This window comes from Gymnogyps californianus, chromosome 1, assembly GCF_018139145.2.
Source record: "Gymnogyps californianus isolate 813 chromosome 1, ASM1813914v2, whole genome shotgun sequence".
NCBI classification, from domain to species: domain Eukaryota; kingdom Metazoa; phylum Chordata; class Aves; order Accipitriformes; family Cathartidae; genus Gymnogyps; species Gymnogyps californianus.
The window spans coordinates 60,181,285-60,200,789 of record NC_059471.1 but is presented as its reverse complement, the minus strand read 5'-3'; the positions used below and the strand labels follow the sequence as shown (position 1 = coordinate 60,200,789).

The 19,505-nt window shown below is 38.6% G+C and overlaps 1 protein-coding gene across 1 annotated transcript in view; it reads left to right on the top strand.

Moving 5' to 3' along the window:
* NALCN (sodium leak channel, non-selective) overlaps positions 1 to 19,505 on the top strand; it is a 260,771-nt gene that overhangs the window by 121,863 nt on the left and 119,403 nt on the right. The window contains exons 11-13 of the mRNA XM_050903338.1: positions 4,925 to 5,056; positions 11,830 to 11,997; positions 16,772 to 16,963. Coding sequence (XP_050759295.1) covers positions 4,925 to 5,056; positions 11,830 to 11,997; positions 16,772 to 16,963 — 492 coding nt within the window. The remainder of the gene's footprint in view (positions 1 to 4,924; positions 5,057 to 11,829; positions 11,998 to 16,771; positions 16,964 to 19,505) is intronic.

The window sequence follows — 19,505 nt, the reverse complement described above, 5'->3', positions numbered from 1 at the left end:
ACAGATGCCAATCGGGCCCCTGTGAGCAGGCCAGTCCTGGGATTTAAAAGTACTGAATTTCTTTTTTGGGTCTCCTCAGCATAATGTTTTTGCTGTGCATGTGTATTTGCTCAGATACCTCCACTTTGCTGGCCCCGTGGGCTCTCTGTCTTTCTGCCAGCAACTAGGTGCTTTTCACATTGCCTGCCACAGCCTTCTCCTAATTTGCTGCCTCAGCCAGCTTTTGCTGCCTTTACGTAGCCTGTGCCTAGCTTGTATCCTGTCTGAACCTCCTCCCTTATTACCTTGGTGTTGAATTGTGTTATGCCAACATAATACTCTCTATTAGCTAAATCGTCTCCTTTCAGTTCAGTTGGGAAGGCGACCTTTAGTAAATGACAAGAAGCTTTATTGAATTTTACTGAATCATGCTACAATTAGGATATTATTTATGTTATCGTAATTTATTTTCCAGCATTAAATATACCACTGGAAAATCTTTTTATGAGTGTCCGAAGGTACGGACTGTATAAGAAAGTATATATGTACGTACATGTATACCAAGGCGGTTTATGCATTTTTATTCTTCCTGTATTACCATTTTGCTTCCCCGTTGTTGTTTTTTGTGAAGGTAGAGAAAAGTGCATTTTACAGCCTCACTTAGTAGTTTCTTTTAGCAAGTCCTTTCACAATTGAGGCATTAATGAAGAATACTTCGTTACTATGAAGGAAATTTTGATGCTATTAAAAATACGGTTTAAAGCATGCAGAGAGACTAACTATTTAGAACTTATGTGAAACAGAAATGTAACAGATACGATGCTACCTGTTTTGAATCACACCACAGACAAAAATGCATGATTGATGTCAGTAGCCCTATCTTTAATTATTGTGTTCTTATAACTTGCCTTGTGGGTTAAAAATAAAAGCAAGACCTCATTTAGCCACTCTGTTTTGGTGACTTCACTGTGCTTTAGGCATTTTTACTAACCCAGGCTCGTTCTGTAAATTTTTGACTGTCAGGCTTTATCTCCTAAGCCTCCCTTTCCAGATTGGAATGTACAACCATTTTATGCCACTAGGGTCAAAAGGAAGCCAGCTTGCATGAGGAGGGTTGAGCTGTCTTCTGTCTGCAATGCTATCGGTGATTTGCACAACAAATCCAGATATTAAGAGACAAGAGGCAGTCCTATTAGCTGAATGCTTGTAAATATGTACTTAGTCTCCACTCAGCTTCAGTTTAAGCAAACTACCTTAAAACACCAGTGGAATTAAACAGGGAATGAATTCTTCTGTAGGCAGGTACAAGTCTTTGCTAAAAGCCTGAACAAGTGCTACTCCTTGCAGCCTCCCATACTTACTGTATTATGTTCTGATTTGATCACAAAAAAACCCAGTAGTATGAAGAGTAGCTTGGTCAAGACCCTGAGCTCCAGGCAGGGTTAAACATAAAATATAAACGTGGACAATTCTTTATCAACGTAACAACCTCAGCTCACTAAAGACTGAGACAGTATTTTACAACTGTATATATGAATCTTCTAACATGTTAATATATCTTTACAAATGTAAAAATGTGTGTTATTTAGTTTTTGCATTCTTCTATAACATCTTCACATTCACAGACCCTGGTTCTCCTGGGCAATTTAACCACTCTGACATCTGCTGGAAGGGCAACACAGCAGGAAACAATCCAGATTTCTGGATTGCAGTGATGGTAACTTCCTAACACATGTGAGCTGATGAGGGCAGGTGTTCTGGCTGGACCTCATACTTACAAGCAAGGAGGAACTGGTCAGATTGTGAGGTTCAGGAGTAGTCTTCGTTGCAATGACCATGAGATTGTGGAGTTCAGGATTCTGCAAGGAGGGAACAAAGCCAAAAGACAGGACCACAACCCTGGTGTTCAGGAGAGCAGACTTTTTCATGTTCAGGTGTCTGCTTGGAAGAATCCCATGAGATACAGTCCTAGAGATAAGAGGGTCCAGAAGAACTGGTTGATTTTCAAGGATCTCCTCCAAGCTCAAAAATGGTCCCCTTCCAAGTGCAGGAAATCAAGCAAAGGTGACAGGAGGCCCACATGGATGAACAAGTAGCTCTGGACAAAACTCAAAAATAAAAAGGAAGCATACCAGAGGTGGAATCAGGGCCAGGTGGCCCAGGAGGAATACAGAGATTCTGTCTGAGAGTAGAGGGATAGGGTTAGGAAAGCCAAAGCCCACAGGGAGAGGAATCTGCCAAGGGGCACGGACAGCAACAAGAAGGGCTTCTACAGATATAAGAGCAGAAAAAGGAAGACTAGGAAAAATGTGAGCCTGCTGCTGAATGGGTTAGGGACCTGGTGACATGGAAGTGGTTGAGGTACTCAATGCCTTTTTCACCCCCGTCTTGATGTGTAAGACTGACCTTCAGGAATCCCAAGCCCCTGAGACTTGTGAGACAGTCTGGAGCCATGATGGCTTACTCTTGGTGGAAGAGGATCGCATTAAGAAACATTTAAACAAACTGGACATACAGATGTCTGTGGGATCTGATGGGGTGAACCCATGATTGCTAAGGGAGCTGGCCAATGTTATTACAAAGCCACTCTTGATTCATCAGCACCCTCTTTAACGATCTGGATGATGGCACAGAATGCACCTTCAACAAGTTGCAAATGATAGAAAATTGGGAGGAATGGCTGATGCACCAGATGGTTGTGCTGCCACTCAGAGGGACCTTCATAGGCTAAGGAACTGACCACACAGGAATGTCATGATGTTCAACAAAGGGAAAAGCAAAAAGTGCTACACCGAAGAAGGAATAACTGCATGCACCAGTATAGGCTTGACACCAACCAGCTGCAGTTTAGCAGAAAAGGCCTTGGGGGTCCTGGTGGACAAGTTGAACATGAGCCAGCCGTGTGCTCTTGAGGCAAAGAAGGCCAACAACTCTCTGGGCAGAATTAGGAAGAGCATTGCCAGCAGACTGGGGGAGGTGATCCCCCTCTACTCAGGTCTGGTGAGGCCATCAGGAGTGTTGTGTCCAGTTTTGGGCTCCTCAGTACAAGAAGGATGTGGACATACTGGACCAAGTCTAGCAGAGGGCCAAAAAGATGATAAAGGGGCTGGACCATCTTTCATATGAGGAAGGACTGAGAGAGCTGCAGCTATTTAGCCTGGAGAAAATAAAGCTCAGGAGAAAATAAAGCTCAGAAAATCAAGCTCCATATTATCAGTACGGAAGAATACCTGATGTGAGGAGGTAAAGAACATGGAGCCAGGCTCTTCTCAGTAGTGTCCAGTGGTAAGATAAGAGGCAATGGGCACAAACTGAAACACCAAGAAATTCCATTTAAACATGAGAAAAAACTTTTTCACTGTAAAAACACAGGACGAGGTTGCCCAGGCAGGTTGTAGAGTTTCCAGCCTTGGAGATACTCAAAACCTGACTGGATGTGGTCCTGAGCAACCTTCTCTAGGTGACGCTGCTTTGAGCAGAGGGATTGGACTCGATGATCTCAAGAGGCCCCTTCTAAACTCAGAGATTCCGTGATCTTATTTTTCTTCTGTCTCCCACTGGGACATTGTCTAATTTTGAACATCTGCACACAAGAAAACACTCTTTCACTGTGAAGGTGGTCAAACAGTGGAACAGGTTGCACACGCAGGTTGTGGAGTCTTCATCTGTCGAGATATTCAAGCTCTGACTGGACACAGTCCTGGAATACCTGCTCTAACTGACTCTGCTTGAGCAGGCAGGGGCAGACTAGATAATCTCAAGAGGTCCGTTCCAACCTAAATAATTATGTGATTCTGTGAATATAAACCAGTACAGGCACACAAAGTCTTTAGGAAGAAGTTAAGAAGAGGCAAGAGTTCTTCTCTATTTTGAGTTTTATTTTTCCTGAAATTTTGTCAGGCACTTTTACATATAAACTCAGGAGCAAATAAAAATGGCCTTTTCCAATGTGAACAGAACTTAAATTTACACACAAACACAAGGAACCATAATGGTGTATAACTTACTTATGTTGTGTTTGCAAATAAGCATTAAAGACATAAACTGTATTACTTGTGAAAGATTGTAAAAAATTTCGATATTAGTGACCATTCATTCAAAGATAGTTTAAGGTAGAATAACACTACATTCTGCCTGTTTGACTCTAGCTTCTACGGGAACAGCTGTGGCTGGCCCAGTGAGGGTAGTGGTTAGGTTTTCAGGGTAAATCATAAGTCCACACTCTTTGTGGTGGGGGCCTAGAAGTTAGTTCTTTGAACTTCTGGCACACCTCTTATCACTACTGTTTTGGTAACTCGTGGATGTAGACTCCTGGCCAGTGCTGTGTGCCTCCATTTCTGTTTTCTCCTGTGGGATTGCAGCAGCAGTGATACAAAGCGTTAAGTGCACAGATATGTGAGTTATCTGTGAAGTACTTCACAGTTCATTGGCCCAGATGTGCATATCTACTATATGTAGATATGTTTTATACTTTTAGGCAATAGTCTGACATCAGATGAATCCCATATTACTTGTCTTTCTTGAGCAAAAGCAATGCAGAAGATAGAATTGATATTATTTGTTCCTGAACAATAAGTCATTAAGATCTGCATGAATAAATCATAATGAAGGAGTATTAACCAAGAGCAACTGAGCAGATAGAAGTACAGTTTATGCTTTAAAAACATACTGAAGCAATGTATATCATATTAAATGATAAACCTTCAGTAAGAAGTCAATTGGCAAACAGAACACTGAAAAGTGAAAAAAAAACCCAACTTGCACATATAAACTAGTTGAAGCAATATATTAAAACATATTTTAAAGAGTAATAAATCAGAATCATGTAAAGAAGCTTTATAAAAACATATTGTTATACCTGATTATGTTTTGACAGTGTAATAAAACTTTATAATGCATGTGGTTTGACTCATTTTGATGATAAAATTTTCTTTTTCTTTTGCAGAAAATGATGAGGTCATCCGTGTTTCATATGTTCATACTAAGCATGGTGGCTGTAGATGTGATTGTTGCTGCTAGTAACTACTACAAAGGAGAAAATTTCAAGAGACAATATGATGAATTTTACCTAGCTGAGGTGAGTATGCTGAAATGACTATCTGGATATTTTTCAAGATAAGCTAAAGTAGAAAATGTGAATGTCAAGCACATTTGAGTATGTAATTTTTTTATTCCCTTAAGCATTCCGAGAATTCTTTGCTAACTTGTTCAAGTTCCTCTGTCTGACAATGGCTGACAGCCCTATCTTACAACCTTTTGAAAGGTAATTTCCTCAAACAAAATGTCAGTGGTAATGAGCTGAGGCTTAAGTATAACATCTGCAGGCAATGCATGGCTGCTGAGTTGCTATCTTTCTCTAGCAGCAGTGTAACATCCAGAAGAATTTAACTTTAAAAAAATGACAAAACACTGTCTTTCAAGAATATAGTACTTCTTCCTAAATCGTCTTTATTCGACATATACTTAGCAGCAAGAAGGTTCTTAAGCATAACGAAAATACCGTTGCAAATAGCCTGGCTTCAGCAACCTCAAGACCACACTGCAAAAAAAACATTTATCCATTCATGAATTTGGTGAAGGAGGAGGCTGTGCTCCTGAACCAGTGAAGTGGAGGTAAAAAGTTTCTTTACAAGTGACGTACTGGCAGGGAGCCTGCTTGAGTCATTAGCTGGTCAAGGATTTTACTGTAGAACATGCACTAGAGATCCTAGAACCTTGCTTACATGTCTTTTTAGTACTATTTAATTCAGTTTAAAAAAAAAAAAGTAAAGAATTTAAGTCTTTGGTACTGAGGTACAGGCATAGCTTCAAATAGATACTTGTTTTTCCTGAATCAAGAGTGAAATCAGTATTGTAGCAATCTTTATTGAAAATACTTACTTCCATGGGCACTGTGAATTGTCACTTTATCTGAGTATAAAGCCACCAGTGCTGAAATTCACCGAGATCAGTTCTCTTGAAAGTGTTGATCACGGTTGCCTGGATTGGGCACATGTCTAGCTTTGTGGTTACTGCAGCTTCTCTGGCTCCGATAATTACACAGTCTTTGTTAGGAGCCAGAGGGGACATTCTTAGGCTAGAGCGCATGATAGCAGTATATTCCTTGTGATTCCTCTGCCATTGGTATTGCCTTGTTGGCAACCAATATACCAATGGCAGAGGAATCACAAGTCAAAAAGTTTGATGATTTGTACTCTTGTGGTTTTAAATGTCTAAATACGTTTGAGAGACTCAAGTGCCCAACTTTAAACCCTTTAGTCCATAACATTATGATGCTTTATGAATCTCCCTTTTTTAAGGGAGGTTGAGTTGATACCCATTTTTTACTTTATCTTAGTTTTAGAATTTGTATCTGATCTCTTAAAATCTTATGAAGCTGAGGCTTCACCAGTTCCGGGACAAAAATAAAAACAAAGAAAAGTTAAAGGTAGCATCAGAGTCCAAACCCTCAAAAGAGTGCAGATTGTAGAGACATCAGTGCTGCGTCATGCTCTGTTGTCTCTCATGCCACTGGAGATAGCTGTATGAACACTGAGTAAATGTTGGCCCAGCCAACAATTACAGGAGTAGTTGTGTCATGTGTTACTTTTATTTTATCTCAGGTTCTAAGCATATTTGAAAAACAACATGAACGTGAAAGAGGATGATCCTGGGAATAAGACATCGGAATAAAATCAACAAATGCTGGATTCTGTTATGACACCCCCCACAGATTTGAGGACAGAAGTGAGGACAGGGAAAGTCATTTTAATCTCTGTCATGGTTTAAACCTGGCAGGCAGCTCAGCCCCACACAGCCCCACAGGGTCACTCTCCCCCAGTGGGATGGGGAGAGAATTGGCAGGGTAAAAGTGAGACAACTCGTGGGTTGAGATAAAGGCAGTTTAATACGTAAAGCAAAAGCTGCGCGCGCAAGCAAAGCAAAACAAGGAATTCGTTCACCGCTTCCCATCGGCAGGCAGGTGTTCAGCCATCTCCAGGAAAGCAGGGCTCCATCATGCATAACAGTTACTTGGGAAGACAAACGCCATCACTCCGAACATCCCTGCTTCCCTCTTCTTCCCCCAGCTTTATATGCTGAGCATGATGTCATATGGTATGGAACATCCTTCTGGTCAGTTGGGGTCAGCTGTCCGAGCTGTGTCCCCTCCCAGCTCCTTGTGCACCCCCAGCCTGCTCACTGGTGGGGTGGTGTGAGAAGCAGAAAAGGCCCTGACTGTGTAAGCACTGCTCAGCAACAGCTAAAACATCCCTGTGTTGTCAACACTTTTTTCATCACAAATCCAAAACAGCACCATACAAACTATGATGAAGAAAATTAATTCTATCCCAGCCAAAACCAGTATAATATCCTAGGCCGGAAACAAATAATTAAGTCAGCATTAGAGCCTGAGACCATGAACTTTTCATGGTAGGCATTTTTCCTTTATGCCCAGGATACAGCAAGTGGAGCCTGGATTCTTAACAAAATAACATTAATTCTATTTATATTCAAAATAGGAAACGCTGCATGTGCTATTTCTATTTTGGCACTGAATATATAGTATAATTATGCTTTTATTAATCAGTGCTAGAAAAACTGTCTTCAACATCTATTTCAAGTGTAGGGTTTGGGCTTTTTTTCACAACAAAAATAATTGCCAGGGTTTAATAATTGAAGATGACTATATCATGTAGACTAGTGTATTATAATTCTGTCCTATAAGCAATGTCCAGTTTTCTTTAAAGATGTATTCTTCTGTCTCTGCATAGCTTAGATTATTGATTTATTAGTGGGGAGGTGGTCAGAAAACTCATTTGTTTACATTCTATATGTTTACATTTCTAAGTATATAAGATAAATTAGTCTGGAATAGAGAAAGGCATTTTGTTCATTTGTAAGGCATACTCTTTTGATGTCCATTTGTTGTTTTTCTTTTTTCTTTTTTTTTTTTTACCTGTGATGCTTTTACTGGAGACACTATAAAAATCAAACAAGAACAAACCCCTAGTAACTTATAGAAGGAGGTATAAAATACAGTATCAAGAGCAGAAGAGTAAAAAAAAATCCTGGGAGAGAGGAGAAATTGATAAGCTGGTGTCATTTCCTACTTGGTTATTGTGAAACTTGTTCTTTGCAGCACAGGGCATACAAAGAAATTTTTTTAAGAGCCTTGAAGATGCTGAATACTCAAACAATGCGGATTATTCCACAGTGGCTGGTTTGTTTCCTTGATGAGGGAGACTGGTTGGAACAGGATGCACTGCTGTTGCTCTGTATTTTCCAGTAGACTAGGCTGCAGAAAGCTTTCCCTTCAGAGGGAGCTTACCTGAGCAGCCAACAGCAGTGGAGATTCCCTTTGCTAAAGGAAATGGCCAGACAGGTTATAGCAAACGTATCTGGCTTTCTGATATGTTTTCCAGAAGTCATCTTGGAAGCTGCTGGCTTTAGGAGCAGACATGTCTAATAAAATAGCTCACTTGGTCCATTCTATGGACCACACATTGTAGTGGCCTAGAGCTGTAAAAATACATCCCCTTAAATTCAGTAGACCAATCTAAGTGAAGTTATTGAGATATCCAGTACCAAGGAAAAAAAACTGTTTTCTTTGTTGGAGAGTGAAGACAGACTCAAGAGAAAAGGAGGCAAAGATTAGACAAGAAGATAAAGGATAGAAATGAATTCTAAACCCAGATCCCATTGGTTGCATAATTTTGTATACCCAGTAGTAAATAAGAGATTCTGACAAGCATTTCAACTTGTATACCTCAGCCCTGCAGATTAAGCAAAACCAGACTTTTCACAGGATGACTCAAAACCCCAATGCAGCATCTGAGAACCTGGAAAGAATAGAGCTTCAAATCCATTTTGGTAATTGTTATTGAGGATGTTGACTTTACCCGCACAATACCTAGACAGAATAGTGATGGATGTTTGGTTTTATATGCAGCTGCCACATAGTTTTCCATTAAAAGAGGTTGCAGACCAGAAGACTTATTGGAGACGTGTGAGATTCCTCCAAGTATTGCTTTAAATGGTCTGAAAACCAGAGTTCAAAACCCGGTGCTCCTATACACTTCCTCCTAGGTTCCTTTTGCAGTCTGTCCCCTTGCACTGCTGCCTTTGTGTAGCCTTTGCCCTGTCCTGGCTGAAGGAAAGATTGAGTGCTGTGTCAAATCTGGTAGCAAGGGAAGTGCTGGAGGTCTGTGCCCTTAATCCCACTGATCGTGCTCAGAAGAATTCTTGTCTTTCCCAAGAGCTTGATAACCTTTCAAGAAAGCCACAGTTAAAAGGAAAACTAGCTGGGTCTGTCACTGTTGGATGTTGGCTGATGCTGAGCTCTGCCTCTGCAGAAAAAATGTTAAGGGGCTACTGGCAAAAGTTAACGTTGCTGAAGGCGGCGTTAATACCATAAAACTTCCAGGTAACAGAATGGGAGGTAGCCCTCAGAGAAGCAGCCCATTCCCAGTAGGTCCTCATTGGCCTCCCCAAAGCAAAATTGGCAACCTGGTGGAGGGTGGCTGCTCATGTGTTACACCTGCTTTTTCTCTGTGGGTCTGCTCTGGCTTTTTATGTGAATTTGCCTTTCCCCTGCCTCTACAGCCATGAAAGGAGGGATTTCAGTTTAAAAAAAGTATATAAAATTGTATTACATTTCACACCTAACAAAAAGTTCTAGTCAGATATTCTGAATCTTCTCCTGTAATTAAATACAAGGAAGGAAAAAAATACAAGCTCTGTCAGCAGGAAGACAGGTGTATAAATGTAATCAGATGTTATGCAAACCATTTGATACATTTTTAAGTGCTAGTGGTTTGAATTCATTTGACAAGCATGTAAAATGCAAATGATCCCGCCCACACATTTTTAGAATAAATTAAAATACACTTCACATCGTATTTGTTAGTCTTGTCCTAATGGGAAGCCTATGTACTCTGAAGTATGTATGTGTGTGTGTATTTAAACGGCATTGTTATTCCACCTGCTCGGAAGCTGAATTCCAGCTGCTTTCTACCCACTGTTACGTTTTTCCTAATTCGCCCCCCTTATTCTTTCAGGACTCAATTAGATGTTTTTTCCTTTAAAAGTGAGCTTTCATTTTAAAATTTTTGATAAAACATTTTCCTTGTGTTTCAGATAGAGTTCTTCATGTAAAGGGGTAGTTTCTTCAAATTTGGCTCATTGTTCTCCTTGAGCTCTTTGAGCTGCCAGAACAAGGGCCGAACAACTGGCCAGATACATTCAAGAATATGAGCATGAAAGTGTCCCTACACTGTGTATGATTGAAATCACACAAGTATTGCTTAGTCGTATTTCTTTCCTAATGTGAAGAAAATTTTGGAGTTCTGTGAAGCATTTTGCCTTGATTTAATCATTCAGAGGACATTTGAAGCCTGCTAACTATTTTGCATGCCTTGAGGAAGCCATATAATATAGCTGGTAGCACTGCTTATAAACAGCTGTGTGGACTAGGGGAGTAAGCATAGGACATAAACTTCAGTGTTTAATTTCCGTCTCCACTCCTGCTTGTGACAGTCCTGTACACATAAAATATGTAAAATTTTATTTAGCTATATGTCACAAAACCTCTCTTTCATGTTGATAAATGTGTTTTTGATGGACTGGAGAATTTAAATTTTAAGTAACGTAAATACTTAAAGCAGCATCCCAGAGATTGTCACTGTCAGATTCAGGGTTAAAATCTTAGTCTCTAACTTTGTTATCCCCTGCCAAATCCAGTAAACCTTATGGCCCACAGTCAATTAATCTCTCCATCCTAAAAGACTAATAATGATTTCGCTCAGAGGAGGTTTGAGCTGTATTTTGTTAATGTTTGCACAGCACTTTGAAAGTATTAGTTGTATATAGATGCCACCTGATGTTATTTCAGTGTCTCTTTTAAGCCTCAAAGTGTGTAAAGGGTCAGAGAGGAAAACTGCTGAGTGAAGGAAAAACATCTTTTCCATTGATTTGCCTGGCTGTTGGGAGGTGAGGGAGAGAGTATCTCAGAGTATATACAGTGGTAAAGTAAGAAGGCAGGTGAGGAAGAAGTGTGTCTAGCCAGAAGAATTTTCGGTAGTGAGAGAAGTAAGAGAAAATAAATCTTGAAGGAAGTAAACCTATGCAAAATAGGCTCCCTTTTTTCAAGCTGAACATTATGCATTTTAGTGTGTAAATATTTCAAGAAAGGCCTCTGGAAGAATCCCACAGTCATCCAATGCCTACAAGTAGATTTCTTCCCCTGCAACTTCCCACCTTACTCTCTTGGCTCAAATTCTTTAACACCATCTCTTTTTAAAATTGTGAAAATTTGCCAATTCTGGACTGAGTTTGAATTTCGTCTTTTTTTAATTTGTTGTAATGCTTAAGTCCCATCACCCCTTTTCTACCTGTTTTGGTTGTCGTATTACTGTGGATGTTTTAGAAAATTGAAGTAGCAATTTTCAAACAAAAGTACTTTAAACTTTGGTTTATTCCTTAGACCTCTTAAAATTGTTCAGACAGCTCATATGTGTTGCTTCACATTTTGAAAAAAGATCTCATCGTTGTTTTCCTTTTTATCTGTGTGCACAAAGTGAAAGGTCAGCTGGATGGATTTATTATTTCATGCTTTCCAAATTGTGGAATCTACATGTCTGTGTTAAGACTTCAGAAAATTTCATTAAGTGTACATTTTAAGGAAGAATATGAGCCCGTGTTAGGAAATCTATTATTGATTGTTTATTCTGTTTAAAGTATGAGCTTTTTTATTAAATATTATGGAGATCTTTATTTTTGCTGTACAAAACCTTGATAGACATCATGACATAGAAACTCGTAATTTAACTCAGTGTTTTGAATGCATCTTTCTTGTTTTATATATTCGTCTAGGTTGCTTTTACAGTTCTGTTTGATTTAGAAGCTCTCCTGAAGATCTGGTGTTTGGGTTTCACAGGATACATCAGCTCATCTCTTCACAAGTTTGAGTTGCTGCTTGTAATTGGAACCACTCTTCATATTTATCCAGACCTCTATCACTCTCAATTTACATATTTTCAGGTATGATCACCTACTTTTACGTTTTACTCTATATACCAATTAAAAACATTACCCATCAACATTTTGCTCTCATTTACTTCCATTCTCAGACTACTGATGTTCTCACAATATTGACTCATTTTGAGAATATCTTTAAAATAACAAATATGTCTGTTCTTAACTATGTTTATTGGGTGGATTTACAGAAATAGGATTCTTTCTAACTTTGCTGAGAAGTCCTTTCTGTTTTCAGTAACTCCCATTTCGTTTCTGAGCTACACTGTTCAGTAGGTTCTGGATTAGTTTATTCGCTCCCCTTCGTTGAGCCTTGACCTTGCATACAGCTGTTCACAGCATCACCTTCCTGTAGGGTCCACCACTGCTTTCCTGGCTTCTGTCCCTGAGGCCTCAGTACGCTTGCTGTTGCTTCTCCAAATCTTCATCTCTGTGGCAATCACATGCCTAACTAAGAGTCTCCACTCCAGTTATTGTGGGTCTTCTGAGGTCATTTCTCCAGGATCATCTTAGAGTTGGTTTTTGTAGCTCTCCAACCATTCCTTATCTAGAGGGAAAGTGTGTTTATTGAGGCTTTTCCTACATTTTCACTTTCGGGAAGAGCAGGAAGGAGAGACAAAGAAAGACTGATTAATTCAGACTTCTGATTCTTCCTCTGTCAGCCAGCCCAGCCAATTTCCCATTCATCCTCCTTGAAGTACCTACGGTTGCTCCAGTTGTGGGAGGGAGCGCTGAGATTCATTATAATGTATTATATTCTACAGTCCTAAAGAAAGGGATTTTTTAAAAAAATATGTTAAAGAATTCATATCTGTCCATTATTCAGCAACGGATTGGCATGGTGAATAATTAATAATCAATAAGGGCAAATAATAAATGGTCAGACAGAGTTCTGTCAATAAATGTGATTAGCTACAGTGACACGTATTGTAATCAACTGAGTACAATATGGGGGGAGCAGTCTCCCCAGGCGTGGGTTGAAATATGATGGCCTTTTCAGACTTCTGCATATGCCATCGTGTATTTTTTCTAAATGGTTCTACAAACCTGCTCAAGAAAGCTGTCGGGATGACAAATTCTATTTTGCTTTCACCTGGTATCATTTGAAGGCTTTTAGATGGTTATATAGCTTTGATTTTGCTGTCCAAATATGTAAAATGTTGTTATTCATTGTGGCATGATATTTCTAACTTCCAAGAAAGGATGATCTATCAGGAGTATGCCATTGCACCCTTGTGTCAAAAGCACACAGGAAACCTAGCTGGGAGCTCTCAGTTAAAAGAGTTAGGAACTTAGTTAATAGTTGGTCCATATTTAATAAGGCAGAGTCCTCTTAGATCTGATGATTTCTTTCTAGGAATTTTGAGTATAAATTATGAACATGTTGGACTAAATGGGTAACATCATCACTAACTCATAGGATTGAAAGTATAATTAAAATGTAGCCAGATGTTGACAATAAAATAGTAAGTCTTTTCTTTTTAATGGATTTAATTAGTTTCGTGGGGCGGTGATGGTGGGGTTTTTTTTAAAAAGTGCTAGCTTTTATGACAGAAAATGTCAGGATGTGATTTTTTTTTTTCCCAAAATATATGAGAGACATACATTTTACAAGCAGAAACACCTGCTACACTGAAAGATTTGGGTTGTATTTTGCAATCCAAATCCCCTAAGAGGCAAATGACAGTAAGGTTGGAAAATACTTTACCTTTGATGTCAGCGTACGCTGTAAGGGAGGTACGCACCGTATTCCCCGACAATTAAGCTTCTGGGCAAGCTAGACTAACACATTTTCAAATCAACCAGGGTCAAAAAGTCTTTTTCATGTGGCTACGTCTTGATGTTAGGCAGATTTCCAGGCCTTTACGTATTAATGATGACAGGTTAAATGTGTTCTTTGTCAGCCAACAAAACAGATTACTGAAAACAGAAGTCTTATTTGACACATTCCAGGATAGCAAGCAGAAATATCATTTGGCTTATCTAGTCTTCCTTAGCATGTATTTCAGTCTGCATTGGTCTTTATCATTACCTTTTGCCAACACATCATTCACTCTTCACCACATTGGCTACTGTCCACCCTCCCACCTATCTTTCTTGCATTTGCTGTACATTCATTCAAAACACATTCATTTGCAAAGCCCTCTGTGAAAGACTACAGAAAAGCACCATTCCATGGCTACAATCTATAGAACACAAAATCAGTGGAGAAATGACATAATTTGCATATTATTGCAGAGATCTGTAATGAACCAGCATAAAAGGGAGAGATTTAAACAGAATTTGACCTGTACTGGAGTGAAGAGATGGTATTGTATTTGTGCTCGGGGAAAATACTGCTGAATCATTTTCTGAATAAATATCGTACCTTTTAGGAGATGCAGCCATTCTTTGTAACAAAGCTGTGGCTCCTCTTTTGTATTTTTCATTTTGATTTGGTTTTTAACATATTTTTATATTTGATCCAAATAAAGCACCTTCTACAGCTCTTAAATTTAATACAATTTGCAATCCAATTACACAGAATGCATAAATGTTCATTAGAGTGTACTTTTGCTAGATTCAATTTGTCGCCTAATGAAAATAAATGAAAAAAACAAATAGTATCAATAAGATTAGTGTGTTGCTTAAAGGTCAGTTAAAGTTCCCCAAAGGAGGGGGGGAAAAAGTAAGACAGATAATACAGTTTATCTAAAACACAACTCAGAATACCGACTAACATTAAATCTTCACCCCACTGGGATCAGTGTTGAAACTAGTATTGATGGGAACAGAGCTAACATTTACACTGCAAGTAGATCTTGTAAGTAAGAAGGCACCATGTTCGCATGTTCATAGTACTTGGAAATCTCACTCATCTCACTGTCTGTCACTGTCTTGGTAACCAGTTTCATTTACTCAGATTATATGTAATGTGATCACGGTACCAAGGTGAAAGAAAGGACTTTATCTCACCTTGTTCTAATGTTGTGAAAGTTAAGCTGTCTAGTGTAACCTCTGTATCTAGGACCCTTTTTAACTACTGAAGGCAGTGAAGGCTCGTCCCATGTCACGCAAGGGATCTGCTATGTTTGGAATAAGTTGCTCTCTTGAGTTGACTTTCTCTCTCTCCCCTTTGGCAGTAAAGCCTAGATGACTAGCATATTCTGCATACCTGACAGATAGGTAGGGAGATGAGTTTCATGCAAAATGCAAAGGTGTACATTATTAGCAAGCTACAAGGTACAGTGAACTCTTTCTGTGAACAACTTCTGTCAAACTTACTTTCTCTCCAAAAGCAGCACAGTGATTGTATTTGACTTGTACGTAAGGTCAGCCTATAATTGCGCTGTAATTCCTACCTTTCAGTTTCAATATGATTCTTGTGGAAATATAGGTGATACCTTGGGCTAGAGAGTCTTTTTCTTTGTGAGAACTGGAGAATCTCATTTGCCTCTTATGTTGCTGTCTTTTGTCTCCAGCAGCTCTTGTGGCTGCCACTGCCTCTTGTTGATACTGATGTTATGTCACTGTTTGTGCCACCATGAGTGGCAGAAATAGGAGGATCAGAGCTGTGAGCAGCTTTTCCAAGGTAGAGTCAGCAGTGAATGGGTCAGGAGTTCCACACACGATCACAGTTCTGCCATTGCTACTAATACTGAGAGGTGTCAAATATGTCAGTGGCACACAATGCTGTTTCCTCTGATACTGAGAAATGCCACCCAAAATTTCCCTCGTTGTATATAGTATGAAAAAGCAAAATATGTTTATTACCAAACTTGCTAGGTTATATGGTACACTATGCAAGCAATTTTGTCTTGAGTCACTGAAATGCAAAGATGATTTGTAGAAGAAGAGTTGGCAGCTCTTTATATGAATATGTAATGTGGTATAACAAGTAACACAGAATCATAGAAAAATCTACGTTGGAAGTGGCCTTTCAAAGTCATCTCATCTAGCCTGCTGCTCAAAGCATAGCTTTCTTCAAAGACTGTTCAGGACCCTGTTCATTTAGCATAAGTATCAATTTTTAGCAGGGATGATAATCAAACTGGAGCAATTTACCTAGCACTGCAGTAGCTTCTCTGTTGCTAAATCTAGATTGACATATTTTGACCTCTGCCTGAAGCCATTCTTACGTTTGGTAACACACTATAAACCTTCGATGGTCTGTAATTCCACATCATTACATTCAGATTTACTATCTGTGGTGTGTTTTGCCTATGTTTATGTTCCCTTTGTTACCCCAAAAACAGCTTTACCCAATTGCATTTCTGTGATAACTCTTTGTGATTGGTGAGTTGATTATAGCCTTGGGGGCCTTGAGTATCCTCCCGTGCCTGTACTCTCAAGACCTCTGCTGTCATCCCATGCCTGTATGCCTCAATGCTGCATTTTATGAAAGGGTCATAGATCACTCATTCTATGCAGCTTGTTATTACTATATGTTAGAAAAAAAGAATATGTAACAATAAGCATTACACCACACAATTGTAAAAAGCTAAGCAAAAGACAAAGTAGGTTAACAGTTGCCTGGTCATTGGGTAACTGCTGTTGCTAGCTAAAACAAATCTCCAGGCGAGCCAAGGTAAGTACAGACAAAACCTGACAGGTTCCAGAGCTTGTGTTCTTAACCTAACATACAACTTGTGGTCCGTTACAAGTGGTGGCAACCTGATATTTACTGGGCTACAAGGCTGCAAGTCCCTTTTTGGCCTTGAAGTCTCTGATCGTGTGAAAAGTTGTTGATTAACGTGATAATCAAATAATTAATACAGTTGTATTTTCTCTTTCTTTGCAGGTTCTTAGAGTAGTTCGGCTTATAAAGATTTCTCCGGCTTTGGAGGATTTTGTGTATAAGATATTTGGACCAGGAAAAAAACTTGGGAGTTTGGTGGTATTTACTGCCAGCCTTTTAATTGTAATGTCAGCAATCAGTTTACAGATGTTTTGCTTTGTGGAAGAACTGGATAGATTTACAACCTTTCCACGGGCAAGTATAAAAAGCATCGATTATTCATTGCTTGTTATTATTTTCTTATCATTGATATTTTCTTACCATTGATGGTGGAATTGGCAGTGTTAGGTTAACAGCTGGACTCGATGATCTTAAAGGTCTTTTCCACCCTAAATGATTCTATGATTCTATCATATTTGTTATTATATTAGCAGCCTTCCTTTCCTTCTGAGAACCATGGAGCAGTTTATCTCCATATGTGTCAATAAAAGAATTGTATTTTCGGGGTGTAACAATCTTCCTGTAGTCCTTCAGTAGTGAAGTTTGTCTTTCTTTGGGTTAGGTGTTCTATTTCTGCTGTTGAGGGAATATAGAGAAATTTTACGTATGCACCCTGGCGATGACACAACAAAGCATATGGCTTAATGGTACTCCAGCGTGTTACAGAAAGAGGAGTCATGTGCACAATCGTGAATATTAGCCACAAAATTTATATAAAACATGTCTACACATGATTTATATCTTCATATTAATGAAAGTGGTTCTTCTTGATTTGTACAGGAATGCTTGTTTTACACAGGGTTATAAAACCTGTCTGCATTGACAAAATAAGTGTTTGCCTTTTGGGTATAAATAATGGATATTTATGGGCATTGCGTTAATTCAGAACAGAACATTGAAAATCAGTGGAAATTGGAGCTAATGTATTTATTGAAGCACACTGTTCTGAATGAAAATACTGCCATTTCTTTAATAATGGATTAGACTGAGTATACATGGATTGGTTCCAGTGACAATTTATTTGTTTCTGTCATTCCAGCTTGGTTATCCAATGTATCTATTTTAGTGAAAGTGCATTGGTTGGAACAATTAAATAACAATGAATAAGGCAGCCTCAAGGGTCATGCATTTAGCAAACAAAATGGCTAGGCAACAATTTGTAATTATCAACCTGGACTTGACGTATGGGAAGCTCGCCATCAAACATAAGACAAAAAATACCTACCCACAGGGAATAATGTAACACCATGCTTTCTATTTTGGAAAACGTGCTTAGGAAAGCAGCCAGTAGGATCATTAAGAATTCAGTATAATTCATTGTTTAAATACTGAAGAAAGCAAAAAAAAAAATAAAACTTAAGCTTTTCTAATGAAGGCAGGCCTCTGTCTCTAAATTGAGTGATATTACCACCATATTGTATGCCCAACTCCCATGTATAACTTCTGAAAAAAACTTCCAACTGCAAGTTTGAAATCACCATGAAATTTTGTTTTAGAATTATTTTTATTATTTATGCAAAATGGCAATGAAAGTCCTGAAAGAATTATTGTAGTATAATTAAAATAAGTCTGATTCACAACCACCTGCATGTTTTAACTAGGTAGATTGATACAAGTATCTGAGAAAGATCCACTTGCAGTAGAACATTGCCGAGATATATCAAGATGTTAGTAAAGTTTTAAATTATTTTGAGCATTTCAATCTGAGGCCATTTAAGCTTCAATAAGAGCTTCTATCATACTGAATTTTAACAGATATATGTATATACTAAATACGTGTTCAAAGAGTGACAAAATATTTTCTCTGGCAAATTATACAGTTTTTTACAAAGAGAAAATATCGAAATTTGTTTTCTATTTTCTGACTTAAGTTTTGGAAAAACAGAAGACCTGTTACCAATAATAAAGGAGTATTCCAGCAATACTGAATTGAAATGTTTTTAATACTTTTTATGAGATAGCCAGAAGCAAGAATCTCTCCTTATTTTTTACTTATTGTTTATTTGTATACATATTCACCTTGTTATGAATGTTTCAGAAGTATAATTTACAGTATGTGGTTTCTTTTTGCAGTTTTTTAGTGAAACATCTCTTAATAGGTTAATAGAGTCAGTGAAAATTTTGTACTCAAAAATTGTGATTGATGGTATGAGTGATGGTGTCCCTGTAAAGGAGTGTGTCTTCCTAGCAAAGGCTGGGGATTCCCACTCATGTTGTCTGCTCTGAATAAAGACCACTGAATCTGTTTACAATAAGACAGTTATAAAATAAGCAATTTTGGGTTTGCCTGGAATGTATTATTTTCAAAACATGACTGAAGACATACTTGCATTACTATATGATGTAGGAGATTATATGAGTTCTACCATAGCAGAATTTGTTAAGATAAATTTTGAGGAGCTTACCCCCAAAGAAGAGCAAACCTAAAATGGCCAGGACTGTTGCTGTGGACTTTTTCAGTTACAAATACAGAGAGGACAAGCATACTAATGAAAATGGTGACACTAGAGGCTAAATTTTAAGTTTATACATTAAAGTGCTTTCTACACTGAAACAGACAAAACCTAAAATCATTTTGAAACTGTAAGTGCTTTATAAGAAGGCACAGCATGGGTTTTGGAACAAGTAGACCTCCTCCTTTCGCTAATGCCTCTAAATTGCATGTTTTCACATGGTTTCCTGACAACAGTCAATAGGCACAAGCTCAGTGTTGCCATGGCTACAAATTTCACCCTTCTTTTGGCCATTGCAACTTCCCAAATGGATTGGCTTTCTCTCTAATACTAAGTATAAAAAT